Source organism: Ochotona princeps, chromosome 18 (assembly GCF_030435755.1).
Source record: "Ochotona princeps isolate mOchPri1 chromosome 18, mOchPri1.hap1, whole genome shotgun sequence".
Classification (NCBI taxonomy): Eukaryota; Metazoa; Chordata; class Mammalia; order Lagomorpha; family Ochotonidae; genus Ochotona; species Ochotona princeps.
This window is the reverse complement of record NC_080849.1, coordinates 18,681,019-18,705,222: the sequence shown is the minus strand read 5'-3', so window position 1 is coordinate 18,705,222 and position 24,204 is coordinate 18,681,019. Positions and strand designations below refer to the sequence as shown.

Genomic DNA, 24,204 nt, shown 5'->3' with positions numbered 1-24,204 from the left:
AAATTGCAAGAGAAATGCATATCTCTTGCTTAAAAAAAATCAAACAAATGAAATGTACAGTCCCAAAGCAGTCTTTCCTCTCCTCAACCGGCATCCTGGTGAACAGGTGCATGTCCTGTGACTCCTAGCCTGGTCCTTAGCCTGGCTCCCCAAGTTTAAATGCTCCCCCCCTTTTTTTTTCTTGTGCTTGTGATTCGGGACTGCCGGAAGGAGAGGGGAAAATGAGATCATCACTAGTTTCTCCCCTAAAAGTAAACTGCTACATCCACTTCCTCCTCGGAGTGGGCGCTTGGCTGGGAAAGGCCAAATTTTGCACCCAGACGGACCTTCCAAACAAACGAAACAATATCAAAATCCACAAAGGCCTGGCTGGCTGATCGCTAGTGATACATACTCACGGGACCCAGGCACTCCGAGCTCTCCCGCGTTGCCAGGGTGCTTTTTATTTACTTATTTTTTTCCTGAAAGGGACACCCGTTTCTGTGACACCCCCCACCGCGCTCCGTGAGCGGCCTTTCCTCACCGCCCTGGGCCAGCGCCCTGCGCCAGCTCCAGGGACTCCCGCAACCCGGCGCAGCCCTGCCGGCGCCTGCGCAGGACGCAGTCTCCCGTCACTCCGGGCAGGAGGCGGGGGCAGCCGGGAGAAAGGAGCTCCGTGTGTGTGTGTGTGTGAGTGTGTGTGTGTGTGTGTGTGTGGAGGTGGTGGGGGGAGAAAGGGCCAAACCCTGAAATTACCCGGATGTGGTCTCCGCGCGCGCATGCTCAGTGTCCTCCCGACAAGTTGGCAGCAACAACACGGCCCCGGTCGTCGTCGCCGCTGCGGTAACGGAGCGGCTCGGGTGACGGAGCTCGCGTTCTCGGTCGCCCGGCCCTCCACGGGGAGGCCCTTCCGGCCCTGTTCCACAGCTCCCCGGCCGCCCGCGGGGGGCGGGAGCGGGTGAGGGGAGCTGGGCGCCCCGCGAGAGAGGCCCCCCTCTCCTCCTCCTCCTCCTCCCCGCCGCCGCCGCCGCGGGGCGGCCCGGGAGCTCGAGGCGGCCCGGCCCGCGCGGCGCTCAAGGAGGGGCGGCCCGGCCGGCTGGGACGCCTCGGAGCGCTCCGGCCAGGCCAGCGCCGGCGGACTAGCGGAGACCTTGGTCGTCACCGCCCGAGCCCAGGTAAACCGCGCCATCTCCCCTCCCCTTCCCGCGGCCCGGGCCCGCGCACCTCGCCCCGGGGCGGGCTCCCGGCGGCGGCCGCGGCGACGAGCGCGCGGGACGCGGGCGGATCGGCCCGGAGGGCGAGTGACCGCGGCCGCCGGAGGGGCCGGCCCCTCGGGCGGCCGCGGAGCCTCGCCGACCCTCGGCTCGCCCGGTCGGGCTCCTGTAGTTCGTGTGGGAGAATCGAGAGCGACTCCCGCGGCGGCGGCCGCCGCTCTTTGTTGTTCCCTCCCCAGAGGAGTTTGGGCCGTCACCCCCTGCTGCACAGGCGGGTCGGATCGGAGGACCGAGTTGCTTGGGATCTCAAAGTTGTCAGTCTCTCCTCAAGTCGATGTGGGCTCTCTCTTTGTCCCTTGTTTTTCTCTTCCTGGTCCTGTCATCTCGAGTTCACGTTTCTGGCTCTAGTTTGTTTACTTTGCCGTCCTGGTGTGGGGTGGCGGCGGCGGTCTGCAGGAATCCCCTTTTACACCCAACCCCGCTCCCTCTAATGAAAACGCGCCCCCTCAGGAAAGCCGCGGTTTGTCTTATTGTTGGGGCTGCGGGTTCCGAACGTGAAATCGGTGCAGGGTGGTGGGCGGTGGCTCTATCATATCGCCCCCCCACCTCCCGCAGTGATAATTTGTCCAGCTAGGTTTTCAAAGACTAGCGGGAGGTGCTAAGTTAACTCGCAAGGTCTCTTTGGGATTACAGAAGCTTTATAAATCCCAGTATGAAGCTGTGTGGCCCTGCCCCCCTTCAGTTCTTTCGAAATTAATTTTTAGTGCTCTAAGTCTTTGTAGCATCATTTAAAGTGCAGTTGCTAGTGATTTAAGACAGAGTGTAGAACCAAAGAGGGGCAGATCACTTTAAGTGCCCCGGGTTCACTGTTTGCAGACTGATTTTTTAACGACCTTTGACTTTTGCCAGAATTAATATTCTTTTAGTCTGAGTATCAGTTTGGTTATTCTAGTGTTTAAGAAGTGGGTGCAGTACTTTTTGCTGACTGAAACCATTTAGAGGCTCAATAGGAAATACAGAAATGCATACTTTGATAATTAGACCTAGTGCATTACATTTGAATAATCTTACTGTAATTTCATAAATTGTGTTTGCTGTGCTTTACTGAGACTATATTTCATACAATTTTATTTTCCTGCTAAGGACTTAGTGTCTCTATGATGGTTAAGTTCTGGTATAATTAGTCGACATTGCAATTTGTTACTGATTGATATAGTTTTATAATACTTTTCCAAAAATCTATCAGTTTTAAATATTTATTTATTCTTATTTGAAAGGCATATTTACAGAGAGAGGGAAATAGATCTTCCATCCTGATTCATTCCCCAAATGGCTGCAATGGCCAGAGCTAAGCTGATCTGAAGCCAGGAGCCCGGGGTTTCTTCTCGGTCTCCCATGTGGGTTTGGGAGTCCAAAGACTTGAGTTCCTCCACTGCTTTCCCATGCACGTTAGCAGGGAGCTGGATTGGAAGTGGAGCAGCCAGGACTTGAACCAGCGCCCATGTGGGATGCTGGTGCTGCAGATTGAGAATTAGCGTTCATGCCATCATGCTGGCCCCTGAATTTTTTTTCTGAAGTAAATTTGTTACAGAACAAATGTAATTGAGGCAGGCCAAGCATTTTTTTTTTTATGTTTATTACAAAGTCAGATATACAGAGAGGAGGAGAGACAGAGAGGAAGATCTTCCGTCCGATGTTTCACTCCCCAAGTGAGCCGCTATGGGCCAGTGTGCGCCAATCCAGGTCTCCCACGCGGGTGCAGGGTCCCAATGCATTGGGCCGTCCTCAACTGCTTTCCCAGGCCGCAAGCAGGGAGCTGGATGGGAAGTGGAGCTGCCGGGATTAGAACCGGCGCCCATATGGGATCCCGGCGCATCCAAGGCGAGGACTTTAGCCGCTAGGCCACGCCACCGGGCCCAGGCCAAGCATTTTGATGGAGAAGTACCTTTAGGAGTCAAAGTGATGATTAATTGTGTAAGTCTAGGTTCTCGAAATTAAAAGCCTTTCTAGAGAAAATTGAGTTTTGTAAATCTATTAATAGAAGTGGCTTTGCTTTCCAGGCTTTTGGGTGAGTTTGCTTTAAAGAGGTATTGCATCTCAGTTAAAAGAATTGTTTTGAGTGAGGAGTACGTACTTCTCTGTTAAGTGCCACCACAGAAAATCTAGAGCTTAGGAAAAAATACCCTGCAAATCTCTTTTGGATTTAATGAAAATTCATGCTGAGACAGTAATTTTGAAATATTTTAGAATAAATCTTAGGTGGATTATTGACCTTTTATGATGAGTTTGCTGCTTGAAGCAGCTCTTCTAGCTTGAGGAAGCAGCAGATTTTATTTTTTTTAACAACTTAAACTTTCTTTGAGTTACATTGTAATTTAGGTATTTCTCTGCTTTTGTGTAAATTCTTTTGCAGCGTTTCTGTTCCGATCTCCTCCTAATAATCACCCCCTCCCCCCAATTAAGAAGCAAGCATCATAATCCAGATATGACTTAGATGCTGTCTTTTTTTCTGATTTGCCCAGTGTTATAGTAACCTGTTTAGACACCGCTGTTGTGTTTGAGCTGTGTGTTGCTGAGGATTCCATGGAGATAGTTAACCCTACAGGATTTACAGTGTTCATTACAGTTAGTCTTGTCTAAATTTTTCCTGCTTTTGAAAAGCATACATTATTTTTCTGATGTTTAGGATTTACTCCGTTTTATTTTTTTCCCCAGCCATGCCTTTTCTTCTTTCATTTTCAGTTAGTGATTTTAGAGAAAATGATGCCCCCGCCCTTTTTTTTTGGTTTATTTGAAAGGTGGATTGAGAAGGGAAAAGAGAGAGACCGAGAAAGAAGTCCTTCATCTACTGACTGACTTCCCAAACGCTTGCCACCATCAGGGCTGGGCCAGACCCAAGCCAAGAGTTCCTGTGGCGGGCAGGGGTCCAAGTGCTTGTGTTGTTTACTGCTGCTTTCCAGGCGCATCAGCAGGGAGATGGGTCAGAAGCAGAGGAGCCCAGACTGAACCCACGCTCCAGTAATGGGATGCAGCTTAACCCACTGTGCCACCAAGCTGGCTTCTAGCAAATGGTTCTTTAAGCATTGTATATTAGTGTGGTTCAGCAGAGTTGCTTTGTTTTTCTTAAAGTTGTGATGAATAATATTCTGAGGTGACACTTAACCTCATACTAAACTAACCTGATTAAAACTATCTCATTGGGCCTGGCGGCGTGGCCTAGCAGCTAAAGTCCTCGCCTTGAACATCCCGGGATCCCATATGGGCGCCGGTTCTAATCCCGGCAGCTCCACTTCCCATCCAGCTCCCTGCTTGTGGCCTGGGAAAGCAGTCGAGGACGGCCCAAAGCTTTGGGACCCTGCACCCATGTGGGAGACCCGGAAGAAGTTCCAGGTTCCTGGCTTCGGATCAGCGCGCATCGGCCCGTTGCGGCTCACTTGGGGAGTGAAACATCGGATGGAAGATCTTCCTCTCTGTCTCTCCTCCTCTCTGTATATCTGGCTTTCCAATAATAATAATAAAATTTTTAAAAAAAACCAAACTATCTCATTGATGTCTTGTTTTCTGTATTAAATGAATGCTAAAGTGTACATAATAAAGCATAACAGATTGTTAAATTATCACATTTAAGGCTTTTTGTGCAATAATTGAAGACTTAATTGTTTTAAAATGGGAAATTCAAACGGTTGAGAAATGTGTTTATTATTCATTTGAACTACTTTCAGTATGATACAAATATACAAATGTACTTGGTAGTGAGTCAGATTTAGACTTTTTCTTCTAAAATGTCTAATTTTGGTAATGGGAAATTTGGCTAATTCCAGTTTCTCAGGAACAAGGTATTTTTAGGTTGTGTCACCTTGGTAGTTACATGGTGTAATTGGCATCCAGGAAAATTTGAACCAAGTGAGAGTGAAGAAAAGGTAATGCTTACAGGGGGTGTTTTGCAGTTTTGACAGCTTTGTAACTGAGTTGAGTTTAATCATTGTGTTTTTCTCTCAAGGTTTCGGGAATGGTTTTCCACTTTGGGTGTACTTTAGGAGCTTTACAAAATGCTGCTCTCGTAATCTTACCCCTATAAGTTGTGGTTCAGGTGTAGAACGTGACCAATTTAGAGCACCATAGTGGTTGGGCCTTTAGGGATCTCTGTTGGTTTGTCCTCTGAGCTGTTTCCCTTTTGTAAACTGTATGTTCAGGGGCATGCTCCTCCACAGGTGCGATGTCATCTCATGGCTAACCTGATAGGTCTGCTGAAGGTATCTGTGCATTTGTTTTAATTCTTTCTCTACTCCTCCCTCTCTGTTTTCTTTCCATCTTTCTTAGTTTCAGTCCATCGGAATGATTTGGGAACAAGTTTCAGCAACTTGTACTTCCCATTTTGAGGAGTTGGTTTATCAGTATTTTAAATAGGAAGTTGCTCTTCTTTTAAGTTGCTCTAAAATGCTTGCTTGTTCTTTTAGAAATGAACAATTTTTAAGTGCTTAAATTAGCATTTAAATTCCTAATGAAATATAATCTTAGGGGATTAACCTGCTTGGAAACCACAAAATTTGCAAGCCACCAATTAATTGGTCACTTTTTGAGAGGCAAGCTGTATTGATTTAGCTTTTGCTGTCTGCACTTAACTTACTGTGAGAAAGTTGTTCATATACTTTATTTTTTTTTAAAAGATTTATTCATTTTATTACAGCCAGATATACACAGAGGAGGAGAGACAGAGAGGAAGATCTTCCGTCTGATGATTCACTCCCCAAGTGAGCCGCAACGGGCCGATGCGCGCTGATCCGAAGCCGGGAACCAGGAACTTCTTCCAGGTCTCCCACACGGGTGCAGGGTCCCAATGCATTGGGCCGTCCTCGACTGCTTTCCCAGGCCACAAGCAGGGAGCTGGATGGGAAGTGGAGCTGCCGGGATTAGAACTGGCGCCCATATGGGATCCCGGGATGTTCAAGGCGAGGACTTTAGCTGCTAGGCCACGCCGCCAGGCCCGTTCATATAGTTTAACTACCCCCGCTAGCTAGCAGTTTTCTAGTTTTATCCCAGAGTTAAGTTCAGGGCTCCACTTGCGTCACCTAAAGTCATTTCCAAGGGCTGGTATATAGAGTTTGTTGCTTTTCTGTCTGTGGATAAGCTGTTTTTTAAAAAGAAGATGTTTTTCCTTCCTTGACCCAACACACACACTGATTTAAAATGGTAATGACATGAAGACATGGGAATCAGTACCACATTTCCAGAAACATTCATCTGTACAGTATTTTTAAAAATTGGTTTTTGAACGCTTTGATTATTTTAACATGCTTATCCTTATTGCTTTGTTTTTGTAAAGTGTGAACTTATCAAGCTCCAATTCACATATTGTGATGCATATCTTATTTATGATTAAAAATAGGACTTTTGAATATTTTTCATAGTGAAGCATCGTTTCTGTGTAATTTTAAATGACTTACTTAATTGAGAGGTAGAGTTAGAGAGAATGCTGTTGGCTCACTGCCCAAATAGCCACAGCGGCTGTGCTGAAGCCAAGAACCAGGAGCTCCGTGTGGATCTCTTATGTGGGTGCTAGGGTCCAAGGATCTGGCCGCTGTTCTCTGCCTTCACAGGTACATCAGCAGAGAGCTGGACCAGAGGTAGAGCAGCTAGCACCTGTGTGGGCAGCTGGTGTTGTAGGCCCCTGAGCATGGTGATGCCAGCTCCTGATTTCCATAGCAAATGAAGTCAGATCTTTCTCAGGTCAGTGTGAGTTTTTAGTAAGATTAAGTTAAGGATATTTTTTAGTGATATTTAATAGTGAATTCTAGCACATTTGTTATCTATAAATGGCCAGTCATTGTAATAATTGAAACATCTGGTGAGTGAATGCTAAAGTAGCACTAAATGGGAGAAACTAAGCCAGGAATCCTTATACATCAGCATACTGGGTGTATCTAAACTTAATTGAAGGAGTAATTTTTTTATACCATATAAATATGAATATTTTTAAAAAAATTTTATTGGAAGGTCAGATATGCAGAGAGGAAGAGAGACAGAAAGATCTTTCATTTGATGATTTACTCCCCAAGTGGCTACTGTGGCTGGAACTGCGCCTATCCAAAGCCAGAAACCCGGAGCCTCTTCTGGGTCTTCCATGTGGTTGCAGGGTCCCAAGGTTTTGGGCCATCCTCAGCTGCTTTCCCAGGCCACATGCTGGGAGCTGGATGGGAAAGTGAGGCCACTGGGATAAAACTGGCTCCTATATTTTGGATCTGGGCATGTGCAAGGCGAGGACTTTAGCCACTAGGGTACCTCACCTGGCCCATATAAGTAGTTTTTCAGTCAGTTGCATATATTATGGTGTGTAATTTGTTTTGATATATATTTTTTAAGATTTATTTACTTTTATTACAAAGTCAGATATACAGAGAGGAGGAGAGACAGAGAGGAAGATCTTCTGTCCGATGATTCACTCCCCAAGTGACTGCAACGGCCGGTGCAGTGCCGATCCGAAGCCAGGAACCCGGAACCTCTTCCGGGTCTCCCACGTGGGTGCAGGGTCCCAGTGCTCTGGGCCATCCTCGACTGCTTTCCTAGGCCACAAGCAGGGAGCTGGATGGGAAGTGGAGCTGCCAGGATTAGAACCGGTGCCCATATGGGATCCCGGGGCTTTCAAGGTGAGGACTTTAGCTGCTAGGCCACGCTGCCGGGCCCTGTTTTGATAGTTTGTAAGGTGAAGTTATTGACTGAGTCAGTTCTATGTGAAACCGACAGCAGCTCTGATTCCTAGGGTGCTTTGTCAAGGTGAAGCCCTGGTTGTCCACCAGACTGTGGATGCCTGTAAAGTAGAGCTGAACTAGTCTGAGTGATTTGCTAGCCCCTCTGTGAGAATAAGACAGATGACCTGACAGTCTCCTTCAGTTAAAAGTTTTTTTTTTTTTAAGTTTTATTTATTTTTTGGGGGAAAGTCAGAGTTACAAAGAGAAGGAGGTACAGAGGAAAGATCTCCCATTCGCCGGTTCACTCTCCAAGCGGCTGCAACAGCCGGAGCTGAGTGTTCCAAAGCCAGGAGCCAGGAGCTTCTTCCAAGTCTCCTCTGTGGGTGCAGGGTCCCAAGCGTTTAGGCTGTCCTCTTCTGCTTTGCTAGACCAAAAGCGCAGAGCTGGAAGGGAAGTGGAGCAGTGGGAATACGAACCAGCGCCCATGTGGAATCCTGGTGCATGCAAGGTGCCGGGCCCCACTTAAAAGTTGTAGAAAATCTATTTTCCAGTTCATTAAAGTACAGCTTTAGTCTCCACATCTTTTAAAATGGTTGCTTTGGGGTGGATGGTTGTAGTGATTAAGACAGCCCATGTGGGTTTGATGCCTGGCATTGGTTCCTAACTCCAGCTTCCTCTTTCAGGAAGTTCCTGACTCCAGCTCTTGATTTATGCTTCTTGCAGATCCTGAAGGGCAGCACTGATAACTCCTGTAATTGGGCACTCTACTTTGGGAGATCTGGATTGAATTTTCAGCGCCAGGCTTCAGTGATTGCAGACACCTGGGGAAAGAATGGGCCCTCCTTCCCTGCTGCCGCTCCTTTCTCAATCATTCAGTGTTTGCATGCCAAACAAATAACAAACAAGTAAATAGGAAAAATTTTAAGTGATTCCCAAAGTATGATTCCTTAGACTCCTGAGGGATCACCTGGACCCTTTTATTTAAGGGGTTCACAAAGTCAAATTAGTTTTGAGAGTAAAACCAAAGCTTTCTTTTCCCTTTCATCACGTTGACATTTACACTGTTGGTAAAGGAGCAATGATGAGTAAAGTACTGGCACGTTGGCTCAGTCAGGGCAGTTGCCCAATTGTATATGAGTCCTTGTTCTTAACGTGTAAGTACACGTTAAATATTTGAAAAAAATAGCAGTTTCACTCAAGAATGCTTGCTGAAGCAGTAAACAGTTTCAGTTTTTAAAATCTCTCCCCTGAAGTGCATTGAGTTTTTAAAAAATATTTAGTATGATTAAATAGGAAGTATGCTTGAAGCATTGTGGACATCGAAATACTGTACTTATTCCTAGGAAAAGCGCTTGTGTGAGCTGCAAGCTAAACTGGCTGCTTTCTAAATGTAGAATATGATTTTAATTTTTACATAACGAAATGACAGATAAACCACAGTTCTTTTTTGATAATATAGTGAGCCTTTTATTCAGTATTAAAATTTTGATCTTTCAAGTGAAAATTAGATTTTTGGAAAGCTTGAACCTGTCATTAGGAATTTATCAGTTTCTTAATAAAGATTTTTCTGGTGATATTGGGAGTGATCCTGAAGGATATGAGTTTGGAAGTATGCATTGTGTAAGATCTTTCAGGAATTAAAAAATGATGTATATTCTGAAAGTTATGCATACTCATTGAATCAGTGTTTTCCCAAATGAAGAATTCATGATTTTTGAAATCAAGTGTAGATGGCTGAGTCCAAATAATAAGTTATAAAGTTCATTTGATATAGGTTCAAATTCTATACTAAAGTAAATTACAGCTTGAAGTTAAGGAATCATTAGGATTATTTAAAAGTTGTAAATAAGAATTGCTGTGTTTTTGTGTTGAATAAAAGACGAATATCCATTATCCAAAAAGGTTAATACTATAATCCTTTTTTATAACATGTCTTTTCTTTATGTACTTTAATCAAAATAACTTATCATGGTAGATGGCAGAAGCATCTATGAGACTATAGCTGTTTCCTGTTAAGTTGATAACTTTGTGAAGTGTAAGTGTCAATGGCTATTTTCTTTTGGAAAGTATTTCTTGTGTTATCTTTTAATTTAAAAAAATTAATGTAATAAATTTTAATATTTTATTGTAACTTGTATGATGAATTTTCTAATGGAAAACTATTTGCTTTACTCAGTAATGCAAATGAAGGGATTCCCAAGACTAGATTTTTTTTTTTAATTTGAAAGATAGATCTTACAGAGAGAAAAAGAGACAAAAAGATCTTCCATCTGCTGGTTCACTCCCCAAATGGCCACAACTACCAGAACTGAGCTGATTTGAAGCCAGGACCCAGGAGCCAGGAGCTTCTTCTGGTTCTCTCATGTAGGTGCACAGGTCCAATTGCCTGGGCTATCCTTCACTGCTTTTCTAGGCTATTAACAGAGAGCTGGATTGGAAGTAGAGCAGCCAGGACAGGAATCCGTCCCATATTGGATACCAGCACCACAGGGTGGAGGATTAGCTTGCTGCACTACTGCAGTGGTCTCCAAGACTAGAATTTTTAGTAACTTCTGTATTAAAAGTAACTAGTTCTTTGTGTTGTCTGGATTATTACTTGGGTCTGTTGATTGGTTTGTATTACTGCTATTTCTGAAAATATTAGTAAGGAAGCTTCTTGTTTAGTTATGTATTATGGAACATATGGTAAACAGAGGAATCCGCTGTTTTGTGGTCTTGATGTACAGCTGACCTCAAACTGCTGGATCCAGGCTCTCGCCAGAATCCTCAGACTGCTAACTCGTGGCTCTGCTTTTATTTTTTTAGTTTAATTCTCAGGTAGTTTCCAAACTGATTACTCCTGCTTGAAGTATTGCGTGAGGAGTCTGTGTTCTCTCTAGTTCTATGATGGAAGGTGCTGGAGAGATGTCACTGTCCTGCCTTGGACTCCTTCCCATCTCTGAAATAGCGGAGTGGGTGGCTGCTTTGTCAGGCTGGGCACTGGCTCAGCTGCTGAAATGGAGAGCTTCTCTTCAGAGAATCCTATGATTCTCCTTCAATTTGGCAGATTTTTATGCACACATGATATAGTCAGTAATACTATTCTTCCAATACTTTCATAGCTCTTCTCTGGCACAACTAAGTGTTGTGCTTCTCCCTTCGCTCCTTTAAGGTAAGCATTGTCCAAGGTTTCTCAGTCTTGGCACGATACCATTTTGGACCTTGGGCTATCTATTCTGGAGGATTCTACTGTGCATCCAGGACATTTAGTAGCCATTCTTGCCTTTCCCTTCTAGAAGCTGAGATGTACTCTCCATCCAGTTATTATATTGGAAAGGTCTTCAGATATTGCCAGGATGTTTTCCCAAGGGACACAAGTTCTTTCTGGGTGAGAACTTTGGCATGTCCTGTGACCTTGGGCAATCACATGTGAATGAAGTGGCAGCATTTACAGATGGTACTTGAGTTGTCTTGTCCCTTCCCTTTCCTTGCCATTTAAGAATAGAGATGGAGCCATTGCCAGCCTGCTCCCTGAAGGATGACAGTGTATAGTACTTTGAAGTTGATCAGTGATGAACTTGTAGCTAAGGCAGAAACATAACTTTTGTTTTAAGCTATTGATATTGTTGGTTTTGGTTGTCACTGTGATTGATCTGTCCTAATCTGTTATATAAATCATGCCAAGACTCAGCTTATCTAGTCTTTCCATGCCCTCTTAAACTCCCATATTGCTTTAATGCCTACCTATTTTAGTGCATATTATTTTGTGCAGTAATATCTAGACTATTAAATATTACTGGAGTTCTTAAACAGGTGTTATGGAAACTCATGGGAAGAGTTTGTTAAGTAGGACCAGTGGTCCCATTCTTTGACAGACAGTGAAGATCATCTGTGCTGTATAAGACTTTTAGGTGCTCCAAAAATTCATGTAGGAGGAAATAATTGGAAGTCAATTTAATTTTAATCTATACTAAAATATTCTTGGAATTAAATTTATCTAGTTTGATTTCTTCATTGCAGGTTTTTTTTTTCTGTTTGTTTAAAACTTTATCAGCAGTTCATCATTAGGGAAAATTCATGTCACCAACTGCAGAGCCATGGTGGCATTTTAATAGTCAAAAAACACTCCTGTCTTGAAAACTCAGAATTTGTGGCTGTTGTATTTATGGTTCTTGCATAAATGCAGGCATCTAGCCTCTTTATTTTATATTCTAGGTTAGTTAGTATGCTTGAGCATTTGTGTATTGAAATACACATTTCAATATAAATATTTTTCTTGATGTTGCGGTTGGGGCATTTTCTTTTTTTTTTTTTAATAAAGATTTATTCAGTTTATTACAAAGTCAGATATACAGAGAGGAGGAGAGACAGAGAGGAAGATCTTCCGTCCAATGATTCACTCCGCAATGGCCGGTGCGTGCTGATCCGAAGCTGGGAACCAGGAACCTCTTCCGGGTCTCCCACGTGGGTGCAGGGTCCCAATGCATTGGGCCTTCCTCAACTGCTTTCCCAGGCCACAAGCAGGGAGCTGGATGGGAAGTGGAGCTGCCGGGATTAGAACCGGCGCCCATATGGGATCCCGGGGCTTTCAAGGCGAGGACTTTAGCTGCTAGGCCATGCCGCCGGGCCCGGGCATTTTCAAACTTAAAAAAATCAGCAGGTTAAGGTTTTGTTTGAACATAGCTAAGGGGGTGACATAGCTTATTTGTTATAGAAGTGAGGTGTTGGTCTGATAGAGTTGAGAACCATTTTCTGATTGCATGTTACTTGTGTCTATAGTGCTTTGTACATGGTAGGTACCATGTTTATTGGTTGGTCAGTTTTTGGTTTCCATATTGCTTTTATATACACTTTTTTATATGATTACCACGGTAAGATTATGGTTAAATAGTGACACTCAAGTATTTTAAATTGGTAAAGATCTTTTTGGAAAATAATATTAGAAAATGTATTCAACTAAAGTTATTTGTATGCTTTGGAATTTACTGTAAGAAAACTCTAAAGATTAGACAAACTAGATTGGACAGACTAGAGAGATGCTTGGCTTGGTTTGTGTCGGATTGTTCATAATGTTCATGTATAAGATGAAGATGTGATTATTTTCTATAATTTATGCATTTGTGGTGCATAATCAAATGGCTATAATGTGGCATGGTAAACTGTAGTAGGAGTGTGTTTTAAGTTTCAGGGAGATAGTTAAGTAACATGCAAGGAAACACTAGACAAAGCTGGGAAACAGTTCTCTAGGATTAAGAGGAGAGGAGACAGTGTGTCAGGGAGAAATTCAAGTCGAGGTATTTGTCAAATTATACTTTGAAGCATGTCTAGAACACAGTGGATAAAATGTGGCTTCATTTTTTAAATCAAAAGAGCATAAGCTAACATTGGAAGTCATAACAACAGAGACAAAAAGGATTTTTATTTATTTGTTTTTTGGACAGCATAGAGCACTTGCCCATCCTAGGAACTGTATAGATAGGGCGTGCAAGACAAATATAGTTTCCATTTCCTAAAGCTTTCAGTGTAGGAATTTAAACTGTAAAGTTTGGCCCGCAGTAATTTCATACTGGTAGTTTTCTTGGGTGTTATTTGAGTTCATGTTGTATTTTGTTTGGCATACATATGATTGCTTGCATTCTCTCTTTTCTCCATGAAAAAAATTACCACTACTTAAAAACACGATTTCATGTCTTCATGAGCATGTTTTGCTTTCTTTGGGAGCAGGGGGGTAGCATTATAAAATGCCCCCACTGTGGATGGGCAGGTGCTTGTACTCTGACGTTCTTCAGTCAGCACATTTTGTTCGCTTACGTGTTTTGCCTCCCCACCACTTTTGAGTTGTTAGTGGCAGACCAGAGATTCACTTTTGTTTCCTGCCTTGGTTCATTTTCTGCAACAATAGAAGAAAATATGCATAATCAATTTTAGGAAAGTCTTCCTTTAAAGCATTTAAATATTTTGGTATTAAGACAGTTGTTACTTTCGACTGAGTGCTGTGTACCAGATACTTCAGGTGAAGTTTCTCCTTTGAGCTCTATACACACTTTATACGAAGTCAGATGGTTTTAAGTAGTTGTTATGCAAACAAAAAATGTGGCCTGCTACCTGGCCAGTTTAATTAAGAAATGCACCATCAGGAGTTGTCACACAAAGTCATTTACTTGCAGAAAATGTGTTGACCACAGGGAATTGTTTCCAAAAACGTTGACTCCCCAAGCCGGAGGAAATGGATATACTTTTAATGTTATAAAGGAAAATGAACATGCAAGAGTGGACGTTCTTGTCATCACATGCTGATGTGACTACAGAATTTTTGCAGGCATAGTTCAAAATCATGTTCCAACATAGGTTGGGGTAGGATAATACGGGTTAAACTCCTCCTAGGGTAGAGATTTTAGTATTGAAATGAGTGATGACCTTCAGATATTTTCTGACCCTTTGCCTTGGTACAGTTGTTGGCCTGGCTTCAGGGTGTAAACCCATTCAGCGTGGCTGGTGATTGCATCTCTCCTGGAATGTGACAGAAAACCCAAAGAACAACTTTGGAGAATGTCAGGTGCTTTGGAAACTTTAGGATATGGAAGTAAAATGAATCCCAGTGAAGACTTTTGAACTGCTCCAGGCGTTAGGTAGTTGTACAACTTTGGATAGTATGATAAGATTTTTGTACCTATTTGAAATGCAGAGTTACAGAGAAAGGTAGAGACGGATCTTTTATTTGCTGGTTCGTTACCCAACGGCTGCAATGGCTGGAGCTTTGCAAGGCCAAAGCCAGGAGTCTGGAACTGCATCTGGGTTTCCCATGAGTGGTAGGGCCCAGAAACTGGGGTCATCTTTGGCTTTCTCAGCCGGTTAGGAGGGAGCTGCATTGGAAGTGGATCAATCAGGACTCAAACTAGTGTTCATGTATATAGGATGCTCATGCTAAAGACAATGGCTGCTGTGCCATAATGCTGGCCCCAAAAAGTGGGGTTCTGTTTTAGAGCTCTGATTCCATAACTTGCCATGCAAGTGATCTTTGATTATCAGCATTTTCTTACTGAATGCAAGTAAATGATATGTACTCAAAGACAAGAGAAAGTGCTTGTGTGCATGAAACTTATAGTGAGTTAAAGAGAAAATATGTGTGTAAAGGAGTAATGCTAGAAACATGGGTTAAATACCTAGTTATTGATGTAAATACCAAGGAGGCTCAAAGCTGCAACACCAGGAGGGCAGATGGAAAGGAGGAAGCAGGTAAAAAAAGACGAAGGTCAAGGACCTGAGGGAGCGTGGAGTAGTGCGGCCATGGTGTGCCACACTCTCTGAAGCTGGATTGTTGGGGAGAGTTGATGCTTTAGTACAGGATCCTCAAAAAAGCAATGAATTTTCTGTAGAGGGTGTTGAGTGAATTTTATGCATTCAGGAAAGAGGATAAAATTAAATAGCAAAATAAAATAAAAGCAAAGTCAGCCTGGAGTGAACAGATAAAACCTCCCAGGCAGAGGCTTCAGCCCTGCTTTAGATTGTTCATTGTTAGGCTAGTGGCCCCTTTTCCTATTCAGTTTGTTATCTTGAAGTCAGGTAAATTCTTCCAGGTATACCTAGAATACCTGTTGAATGAGTCTTCATTGGTATCCATTTCCAAAGTAATATTTTTTGAAGAATTTAGTACACCCTCATTAGAAAAATAGCTTTGTCAGGTAGGCTTTGGCTCAACAGTTGCCTTACCAGAGTGCCTGTGTCAGTGCAGTCCAGCTTCCTGCTGGGATATACCTTGGGGAGTGGCAGATGGTGACTCAAGTGGTGGGTTCCCTGGCACCCACATGGGATATCTGGACTGAGTTTCATACTCCTGGTTTCTCTTGCTGTTTCCGGTATTTGAGGAGTGAATCAGTGCAATATTGCTGTCTCTTTTTCCTTGACTTTGAAGTAAAATGAAATCACAATGTAAAATAAGATACAATTTACATAACTTGAAATTCATTTATTTAATGTGCATAATTCAGTGTTTTTTTACTATAATTGTATAATTATTCAATCATTAGCACTATAATTTTCAGACATTTCATTGTCCTTTCTCTCTCACAAAGAATCCCATTCTTCTTAGCAGTCACTTCTCACTCTTCTCCCCAGTGTCTGGCAGCCATCATTTACTTTCTGTGTCTATGGATTTGCCTATTTTGAGATTTCATACAAATGGATTTATTCACTATGTGATCTCTCTTGATCGACTTATTTAGTTGATTTTTTTAGATTCATTACTGTTCTAATATGTATCAGCACTTTGTTCTTTTTGATGACTGAGTAATAGTCTGTCATATGGTTATACCCATTTTATTTGTACGTTTGTCAGTTGACGTATTTGAGTTATGTCTGTTTTTGGCTATTAGGAACAAAGCTGCTGTTAACATTCATGGACAGGTTTTTGTGTGGACATAGGTTTCATTTTGGGGGGAGGAAATTGTTAAATGGAATTGCTGAGTCTTATGATAACTCCATTGCCAGGCTGTATTATCTACCAGCTCTGTGAGGGCTTCAATTTCTCAACTAATTTCCAAATTCAAATATATATCTTTTTATTTATTCATCCCAGTATCAAGCGGTACCTCACTGTGGTTTTAATTTGCATCTCTTTAGTGATTAATTTTGTTAGCATCTTCTGTTGCTTTTACTTATTTGTGTTTTTCAAATATTTATTTATTTTTGATTTAAATGCAGAGAAAAGAGAAGAGACAGAGACAGGGACAGGTATAGAGACCTCTCATCTGTTGCTTCACTCCCCAGATGACTGCTGAAGCCAGGAGGCAGGAGCTTCTGTTGGGTCTTTTCCACAGGGGTGCAGGGGTCCAAGGGCTTGGGCCATCTTCTGCTGCCCTCCCAGGCACATTAGCAGGGAGCTAGATTGGAAACAGAGTAGCTGGAATTCACACTGCACCCATATAGGATACTGCCACCACAGACAAAAGCTAAATTTATTATACCATGGTGCTGGCCCACTTGTTTGCTTTTTACAGAGTTATTTAAAAGGCTTATTAGAGAGAGACAGAGAGACAGAGCGACAGAGACAAAGAGGGAGCAAGATTGAGATCACACTGGCTCCTCCCGAGGAAATTGCACTTTATCCTGTCTTCTGCATGAGTGGAAGGGCCCAGGTATTTGGGCCATCTTCTATTTGCCTTCCCAATTGCATTGATTAGCAGGGAGTTGGTTAAAAGTGGAGCATCCAGGAGTTGAACTGCTGATCATGTTGGGATGCTGGCATCATAGCCAGTGGCTTAGCTTTCGTAGCATGATACCTGGACATCTTTTATAGACTCATTAACCAACTTCTTTGGAAAAATGTATGCTAGAATCCTTTTTCCCTATTTGAAATCAAGTTACAGATATGTGCTGCATGTTTTGCCACATTGTATATATGATGCTGGTCCCATGCAAATATATTGTCTGGTGATGTTGTGATAGTCTTAGTTTTTAAATATGCCCTGGGATGTTCACACATAAATGAAATTGCTTAATGACTAATTCTCAGAGCATATTCCCGTTGTTATAAGGATGCACAACTATTTGTCTTTTTATTATCACCAATGGTCTCAACAAAGATGATGTTACTAAGTGCTAAGTAGAATGTATACCAGGAGATGCTGAATTTTTCATATGTACCAGTGGTAAGAGTTTAAGGTTTAATTAATTAGTCAATATTTTAAAGTGCTCATTCTCATAAGTAATCCTTTTACAAAATTCTGTTAAGATTTTATTTTTAGATGAATAGTACACTGAACATGACTCAATTAAGCATCCTTTGTAATTATGAAAAGGCCTAATTTCATAGCATTTTTGGAATATCAAAAGCAGTGATATTTTAAGTTTTTTAAAGTCAAATTTAAATATGTACGTAAGACCTTAACTTAACCAGAACAATTCATTCTTTTTCCATGTAGCTCAATCTACTTTATAAAATGTGTTCTCATCTTTCCTCTCTCTCTCTCTTTTAGATTATTTGGAACACCACATGTCTAACAATTTTCCTTGCAACATTAAACCATTCTTTTGCACTGTCTCCAAAAGACCAAAATCGCTCTGGAAATTGGAGACATATTTGGTTTAAAAGAAAAAACTTGAACAAATGGACAATATGTCTATTACGAATACACCAACAAGTAATGATGCCTGTCTAAGCATTGTACATAGTTTGATGTGCCATAGACAAGGTGGGGAGAGTGAAACATTTGCAAAAAGAGCAATTGAAAGTTTGGTCAAGAAGCTGAAGGAGAAAAAAGATGAATTGGATTCTTTAATAACAGCCATAACTACTAATGGAGCTCATCCTAGTAAATGTGTTACCATACAGAGGACGCTGGATGGACGCCTGCAGGTTAGTGTCATAGTAGACTTCCTTGTCTTCTCTGGTGACAGATTACAAATTATTCTTAAGTATTTTTCTTGACTTGCTGTAGGATGATTTTTTTTTTAAAGATTTATTCATTTTATTACAGTCAGATATACAGAGAGGAGAGACAGAGAGGAAGATCTTCCATCCAATGATTCACTCCCCAAGTGAGCCGAAACGGGCCGATGCGCGCTGATCCGAAGCCGGGAACCAGGAACCTCTTCCGGGTCTCCCACGCGGGTGCAGGGTCCCAAAGCATTGGGCCATCCTCAACTGCTTTCCCAGGCCACAAGCAGGGAGCTGGATGGGAAGTGGAGCTGCCGGGATTAGAACCGGTGCCCATATGGGATCCCAGGATGTTCAAGGCGAGGACTTTAGCTGCTAGGCCACGCCGCCGGGCCCAGCTGTAGGATGATTTAATGCGTGCTCCATCTCTTCAGATACGGTGTATCCTGTACCAAATGCATTGTGGGAATGTATGGAAGAATATACAAAAGATATCTCTTGAAAGTTTTTTAATGTTCTAACTCAGAAAAAGTTCAATGAAGAAAATTTGGAAAATAAAAATAAAAAGCAGAAGAGAGCTCACACTGAGAGAACTACCTTTAGCACTTTGGTATTCATTCTTGTAGCCTTTTTTCTTTCTTGATATTGTCTGCATGTTTAGAAATAAATTATCCTTAATCCTTTTATAATTTAGGAATGTGGTATCATGTTTCACTGATATCAGATGTTGCACTGATCACTTTTAGGGTAGAACTACAAAATCTATCTCCTGTGCTTAAGGGAACTTCAGGAAATTTTATTTTAGATTTCAAAATTTTATTTCTAGATTTTAGGTATAGGTTTTACAACAAATTCATACTTTTTGCATTTTTAATGCCTGAACTTCAATCTTTAGATTATACCTAGGTTCAGATTCTAACTCTAATATGAGACATGGCCAAGTTAGTTGTTTTGAGCTTTGGTTTCCTCAAAGTGAAGGCTAGTTTTTTGTTTTTTGTTTTTGTTTTGTTTTTTTTGAGGGTTAAATGAGAACACATGTAAAAGGTCTTAGCTAAAATCTGAAACAATGGTATATTTTTCCTAGGTGGCTGGTCGGAAAGGATTTCCTCATGTGATCTATGCCCGTCTCTGGAGATGGCCTGACCTTCATAAAAATGAACTAAAGCATGTTAAATATTGTCAGTATGCATTTGACTTAAAATGTGATAGTGTCTGTGTCAATCCGTATCACTATGAACGAGTTGTCTCACCTGGAATTGGTAAGTGAACTTTGCTTTTCTCCTTACAAGCATAAAAGGGAAAGATCCCAATACAGTTTTAGTTTTCCTAAGAGTAAATTATAAATTTAGGTACTAAAGGACTTTAGTAACGCTAAAGAGTTAGACATGTCTAGTGAAATACAGATATTTAAATTTGAACTGGGAAACCAATTTGCATTTTGACTGTTAAAACTAAATTGTGACCATTAAGAACATTGATTTTATGGCTAGTGTTGTGAAGCAACAGGTTAAGCTCCACATGTGATCCTACTTCCTGCTAATGTGCCTGGGATGGCAGCAGATGGCCACATCCTTAGGCCTGCCGTCCATGCAGGAGACCTGGATTGATTTCTAGCCTTTAACCTTGCCGAGCTCCAGCTGTTTTGGTCATTTGGAGAGTAAACCAACGAGTGAAAGATGTGCCTGTATCTCCCTTGTTATCATTCTTTCAAATAAATAACTTTTTTAAAAAGAATATTGTTTTTAAAAAATAAGATGGAAAGAATTATAGATCTAATTAGCTTATGTAATGCTAGGTATCTCGTGAATTGAAATGGTTCAAAACAGAATGTAATCTTGATCTTAAAATTGTATCCTGTAATTTTAAATGTAGCAGAAAATATTTTCATGATAGTGATTAATGTTTCCTTTTTTTCTTTTAAAAATTAAGATCTCTCAGGATTAACACTGCAGAGTAATGGTAGGTAATTTTTTTAAAACTTTATTTTTGTTTGTTTTGCTCCTCCCCTTTATATAGATAGACGGATAAACAGGCAGACCTAGAATTAGTTTGTGTAGGAACCAATAACATTATCAGAAAAAAACCATACCGTTTTTGAAATGTAGGGTTTCGTAGGGGGCATTTAAAACTAGATTTAAATTTGCTTTTGGCTTTTTAAAGTTGAATTGCCATTTGTTAAAGTACTCAAAAACAATATGGTGGAATGTACCAGAAACATAAATGCAAAGGAAAAATATTTTGGGTTGATTAAAAACTGTCTATTCCCACAGAATTTTTTTGAATGAATCTAACCACCAAAAATGTTTGATAATTTATAATCATGTATAACATGTCCTTTAAAGATACTGATTCTTTATTTTATCCTACCTTTAATGAATGCTAATGTTGAGAATTTTTAAAATTATGTGTTTCAGTATTTTTTTAGTCTTGTTACATTTGAGTAAGTGAAACAGGGCCAGTTCAAAGCATGTGCCAGTCAGCTGATAAAATCCCCTTTTAAAAGAGGAAAAAGTGTTTTTGAAGTGAGGAATTGGAGCAAATGGAAAGGTGTGGTTTTTGTTTCCTAGTGTAGCATTTGCACATGGAGTTATTAAACCTTCAAGTCTGTTACTTAGAACTTGTTAATGGACTTTAATTTCTTTAGAAACTGATGAATTTGCAGATAAACTGTGATAGAGAACCCTTGTCATAGGAGGTGTGCAGTTGTGTGGTTTTCTGGAGGGAAATTGGAACTGTGGCAGGATGTGAGAGGTGGCTCACAGGTGTCAACTGGCCTTAACATTTAAGGAGAGCGTGCTGTCTACTTATTTTCATTTTCCGCTTCTGACAACAAGAAGACTCCAGTGCTTGTACTTTGTTATTGGTTAACAGGTGTCTGAAAAGGGTTCGTTGGTTATGGGAGCTGTTATGGTCTGGAAATGGTAGCTTTAAGATTAATTTCAGGCCCTGCCTCTGACACACACATATTGATACCATGTCACTTCCTTTTTTTTGTTTTTTTTTTTAATGTAAATACCCTTTAGATCTTAATTTTCCGTCTTTTTTTTTTTTTTTTTTTTTTTTTTTAGCTCAATGGATGTTAGTGGTTGGTAGACTGCGATAATAACCGTATCACAATTTCTCCTTGAGGGTGGTTGTGAAGATGAAGACTTATCATACTCCTTCCCTGTCCTAATATTACTGTGTATTCAGTTCCTGTTATTGATAGGATTGTATGGATTGATTGCCTTCTTAGTGACTGGGGTGCTGTCTTCACCCATGTGTGGAGCCTTCTAGTGGTGACTGGCAGCAAATACTTTGAGCCTCGACATTTGAGCAAAGGAATAATACACAACTGGATAACTGAAAGTTGAGAAAATAAGCAGTTTCTTCACTTTTGAGTTGGGGTCTTGTGGTAGTCATTTCCAACATATCTCATCTCTTTCCTGAAAGTTTCCATGACCACATTGACCCATGTATTTGTTTAACAAATATCAAACGAGTATGTATTGTCTGATACTCTGTTAGGTTCTAGAATTGCTAAGATAAAGAAGGCTTTTTGTTTTTGTTTTTTTTCATTCAGAGGAACTCAGTTTCATGGAGAAAATAAAAAATAAAAAAGCCTACCTGCTTTCAGTGATGAGGAACACAGCCCTGAGGGGTGGCTGAGCTTCAGCATGTAAAGTGCATTCTTTACCCATTGTAGACAATTTTACAATCATTCGGTCTATATATTATATGTATGATTATTCTAAAAATGTGGCTAAGCAATAGTAGCTCATACTGAGTACTCATTGACTGTCAGGTACTGAGCTAACTGATTGGAGAATATTGTTCACGATGCATGAATGGGTTTATCCACACTACCAGATGAGGAGAGTGCTGCTGGGAAAGGGCAGAAAGCTTGCTGGGCAGCTGTGAGGAGCTGGAGTAGGAAGTAGTTGCTAATAGATGTTTAAACAGGGTGACATCACAGACTGTGTCTTATGAGTGAGGGGATAGTTCTTTTGTTAAGAATGGATTCTAAGTGCTAGAACAGTACCTACAATACAGGTGCTGAGTAAATATTTTTTCAGTGAATGAATTTATTGAATGCAAACCCTAAAGAGAAATACTTAATAGTTTAATGTCTATTTTTCTGGACGTTTAAAAAAATCTATACTATATATATTATATTATTTTATTTTTTTGAATAGGCAATACATGGTCCATAAATCAAAATACTCTTAAAAGGTATACAGAGAAAAGAAGTGCTCCCATCCCTATCCCCCTTCCTCCCTATCAGATAATCGCTTTTCAGTAGTTTCTGGTGTTTTCTTCCAGTGTATCTTATGCAGAAAGAATACACATATTATTTCACTCCTTCCTTAAAAACCTGTGCACACTGTTTTGGACCTTTTTTTTTTAAACTTACATAATTTTATACATGTGAGCTTGCATATGAAGCTACAATAGTGTTTCTTTTTGCGTTAACAAAATTATATTGCAGACTTCTGTCCTTGTTGATTCTTCTAGTTACACCTAAGAAACAGTATTTGGTTGTTTGGTTAAAGATATCTGTAGACCACTACCCATTAGACGTTCCTTGGAAAGGTTTACCTAATGTATTGAAATAAGGAAAATTTGGGGCATTAACTGTTTAAAAGCAGAATGCAGTTGGGACTTGGAGGAGATATTATTGTTCATTAAATCCAGAGTCAGTTGGCAAACAGAAGTTATAAATATCAAGTTGTCCAGTTAACATTCTCAAATCAGTAGCTATATCCTTATACACTACACGTCACCAGTATATCAGTAAAAAATCTCCATCCTAATACCAGAAGCCCTAGGGTGTCTAGGAATTACATAAAAATGTCAGGATCCATATGAAGAAATTGTAACATTTTGTTAGAGGTTGTAATAAAAGATGTACCCATCTTATGACCCAAATCATTTTTTCCTTATATTTTATAATTTGATTAATGTTAATAATGGATGTTTAACTGTTTTTTAAATGAAAACCTGTATCTTTTTGTTTTTATTTTTTTTGTTTTTTGTTTTTACATTTTATTATTATTGCTGTCATTTTATGGTACAGCCCCATATTCCCTTATCCCCTCCCCAGTTCCCTCCTCCCCACCTAGTTCCTCTATATCATTACTAACATATAGTTCTTCATACTCAGTCATATGTCCATCATTGCGGGCATGGACAATGGCAGAGAGTCCAGAATCCTATTGTGAAGGTATAGTGAACAGTTTCATTGTAAGTCCATCTTTGTCTGGAAGTAGAAATGCATCCTACATTGCATCCTCATATCTGGATGTTAGTCTCCATTTCACAGGTACTGTACATCCCCTCAAATGAAAAGTCATGATACAAAATCAACAATAGAAAGAAAAATAGAAATTTACAATTCCATGAAGTTAAATGACATGTTACTAGATATGACAGTTTTCAGCTACTGTACATCCCCTTAAATGAAGAGCCACAAAACAAAATCAACATCTGGGAGAAAAAAGAAATTAACAACACCAAGAAGTTAAATAACATGCTATTAAATGACTAACGTGTAGCTGAAGAAACGAAAATCAAGACCCATCTTGAAGAAAATGATGCTACTGTATGATCTACGAGTCACTGAATGATTTAATCAGAAGTGTTTTGAAGAGATGAAACCAACAGAAAACAACAAAACCCATGCGATATAGTTTCCACTGATCTTTGTTAGTGAAGTGTGTCTCCTCCAGACAATAAACAGATGGGTTTTGTTTTTTAATCCGGTCTACTAATCTATGACGTTTGATTGAGCTTAAGCGATTTACATTCAGAGTTTAATATACATGGGTGTTACTTTGGTCCTCTAATTTTAGGAATGGGTTGTTCATTGGTTTAGTCTTCTGTTGTCATTTTACTGGGATGTTCTTCCCGTTTGCCCTTGGTTTCGGTAGGTGCTATTCCTCTTCTCTGTCAAGAGAACATCTTGAAGTATCATTTGTAGGGCAGGTTTGGA

At 40.8% G+C, this 24,204-nt stretch overlaps 1 protein-coding gene across 3 annotated transcripts in view; it reads left to right on the top strand.

The window, feature by feature from the left end:
- Positions 1-1,016: 1,016 nt before the first annotated feature.
- Positions 1,017-24,204, top strand: part of SMAD4 (SMAD family member 4) — a 54,854-nt gene continuing 31,666 nt past the window's right edge. For all 3 annotated transcript variants that reach the window (XR_009247100.1, XM_058677113.1, XM_058677112.1), the window contains exons 1-4: positions 1,017-1,154; positions 17,833-18,212; positions 19,318-19,492; positions 20,163-20,192. Coding sequence is in view for 2 of the 3 variants with exons in the window: in XM_058677113.1 (XP_058533096.1) it covers positions 17,964-18,212; positions 19,318-19,492; positions 20,163-20,192 (454 nt within the window). In the remaining variant the exon portion in view is untranslated. The remainder of the gene's footprint in view (positions 1,155-17,832; positions 18,213-19,317; positions 19,493-20,162; positions 20,193-24,204) is intronic.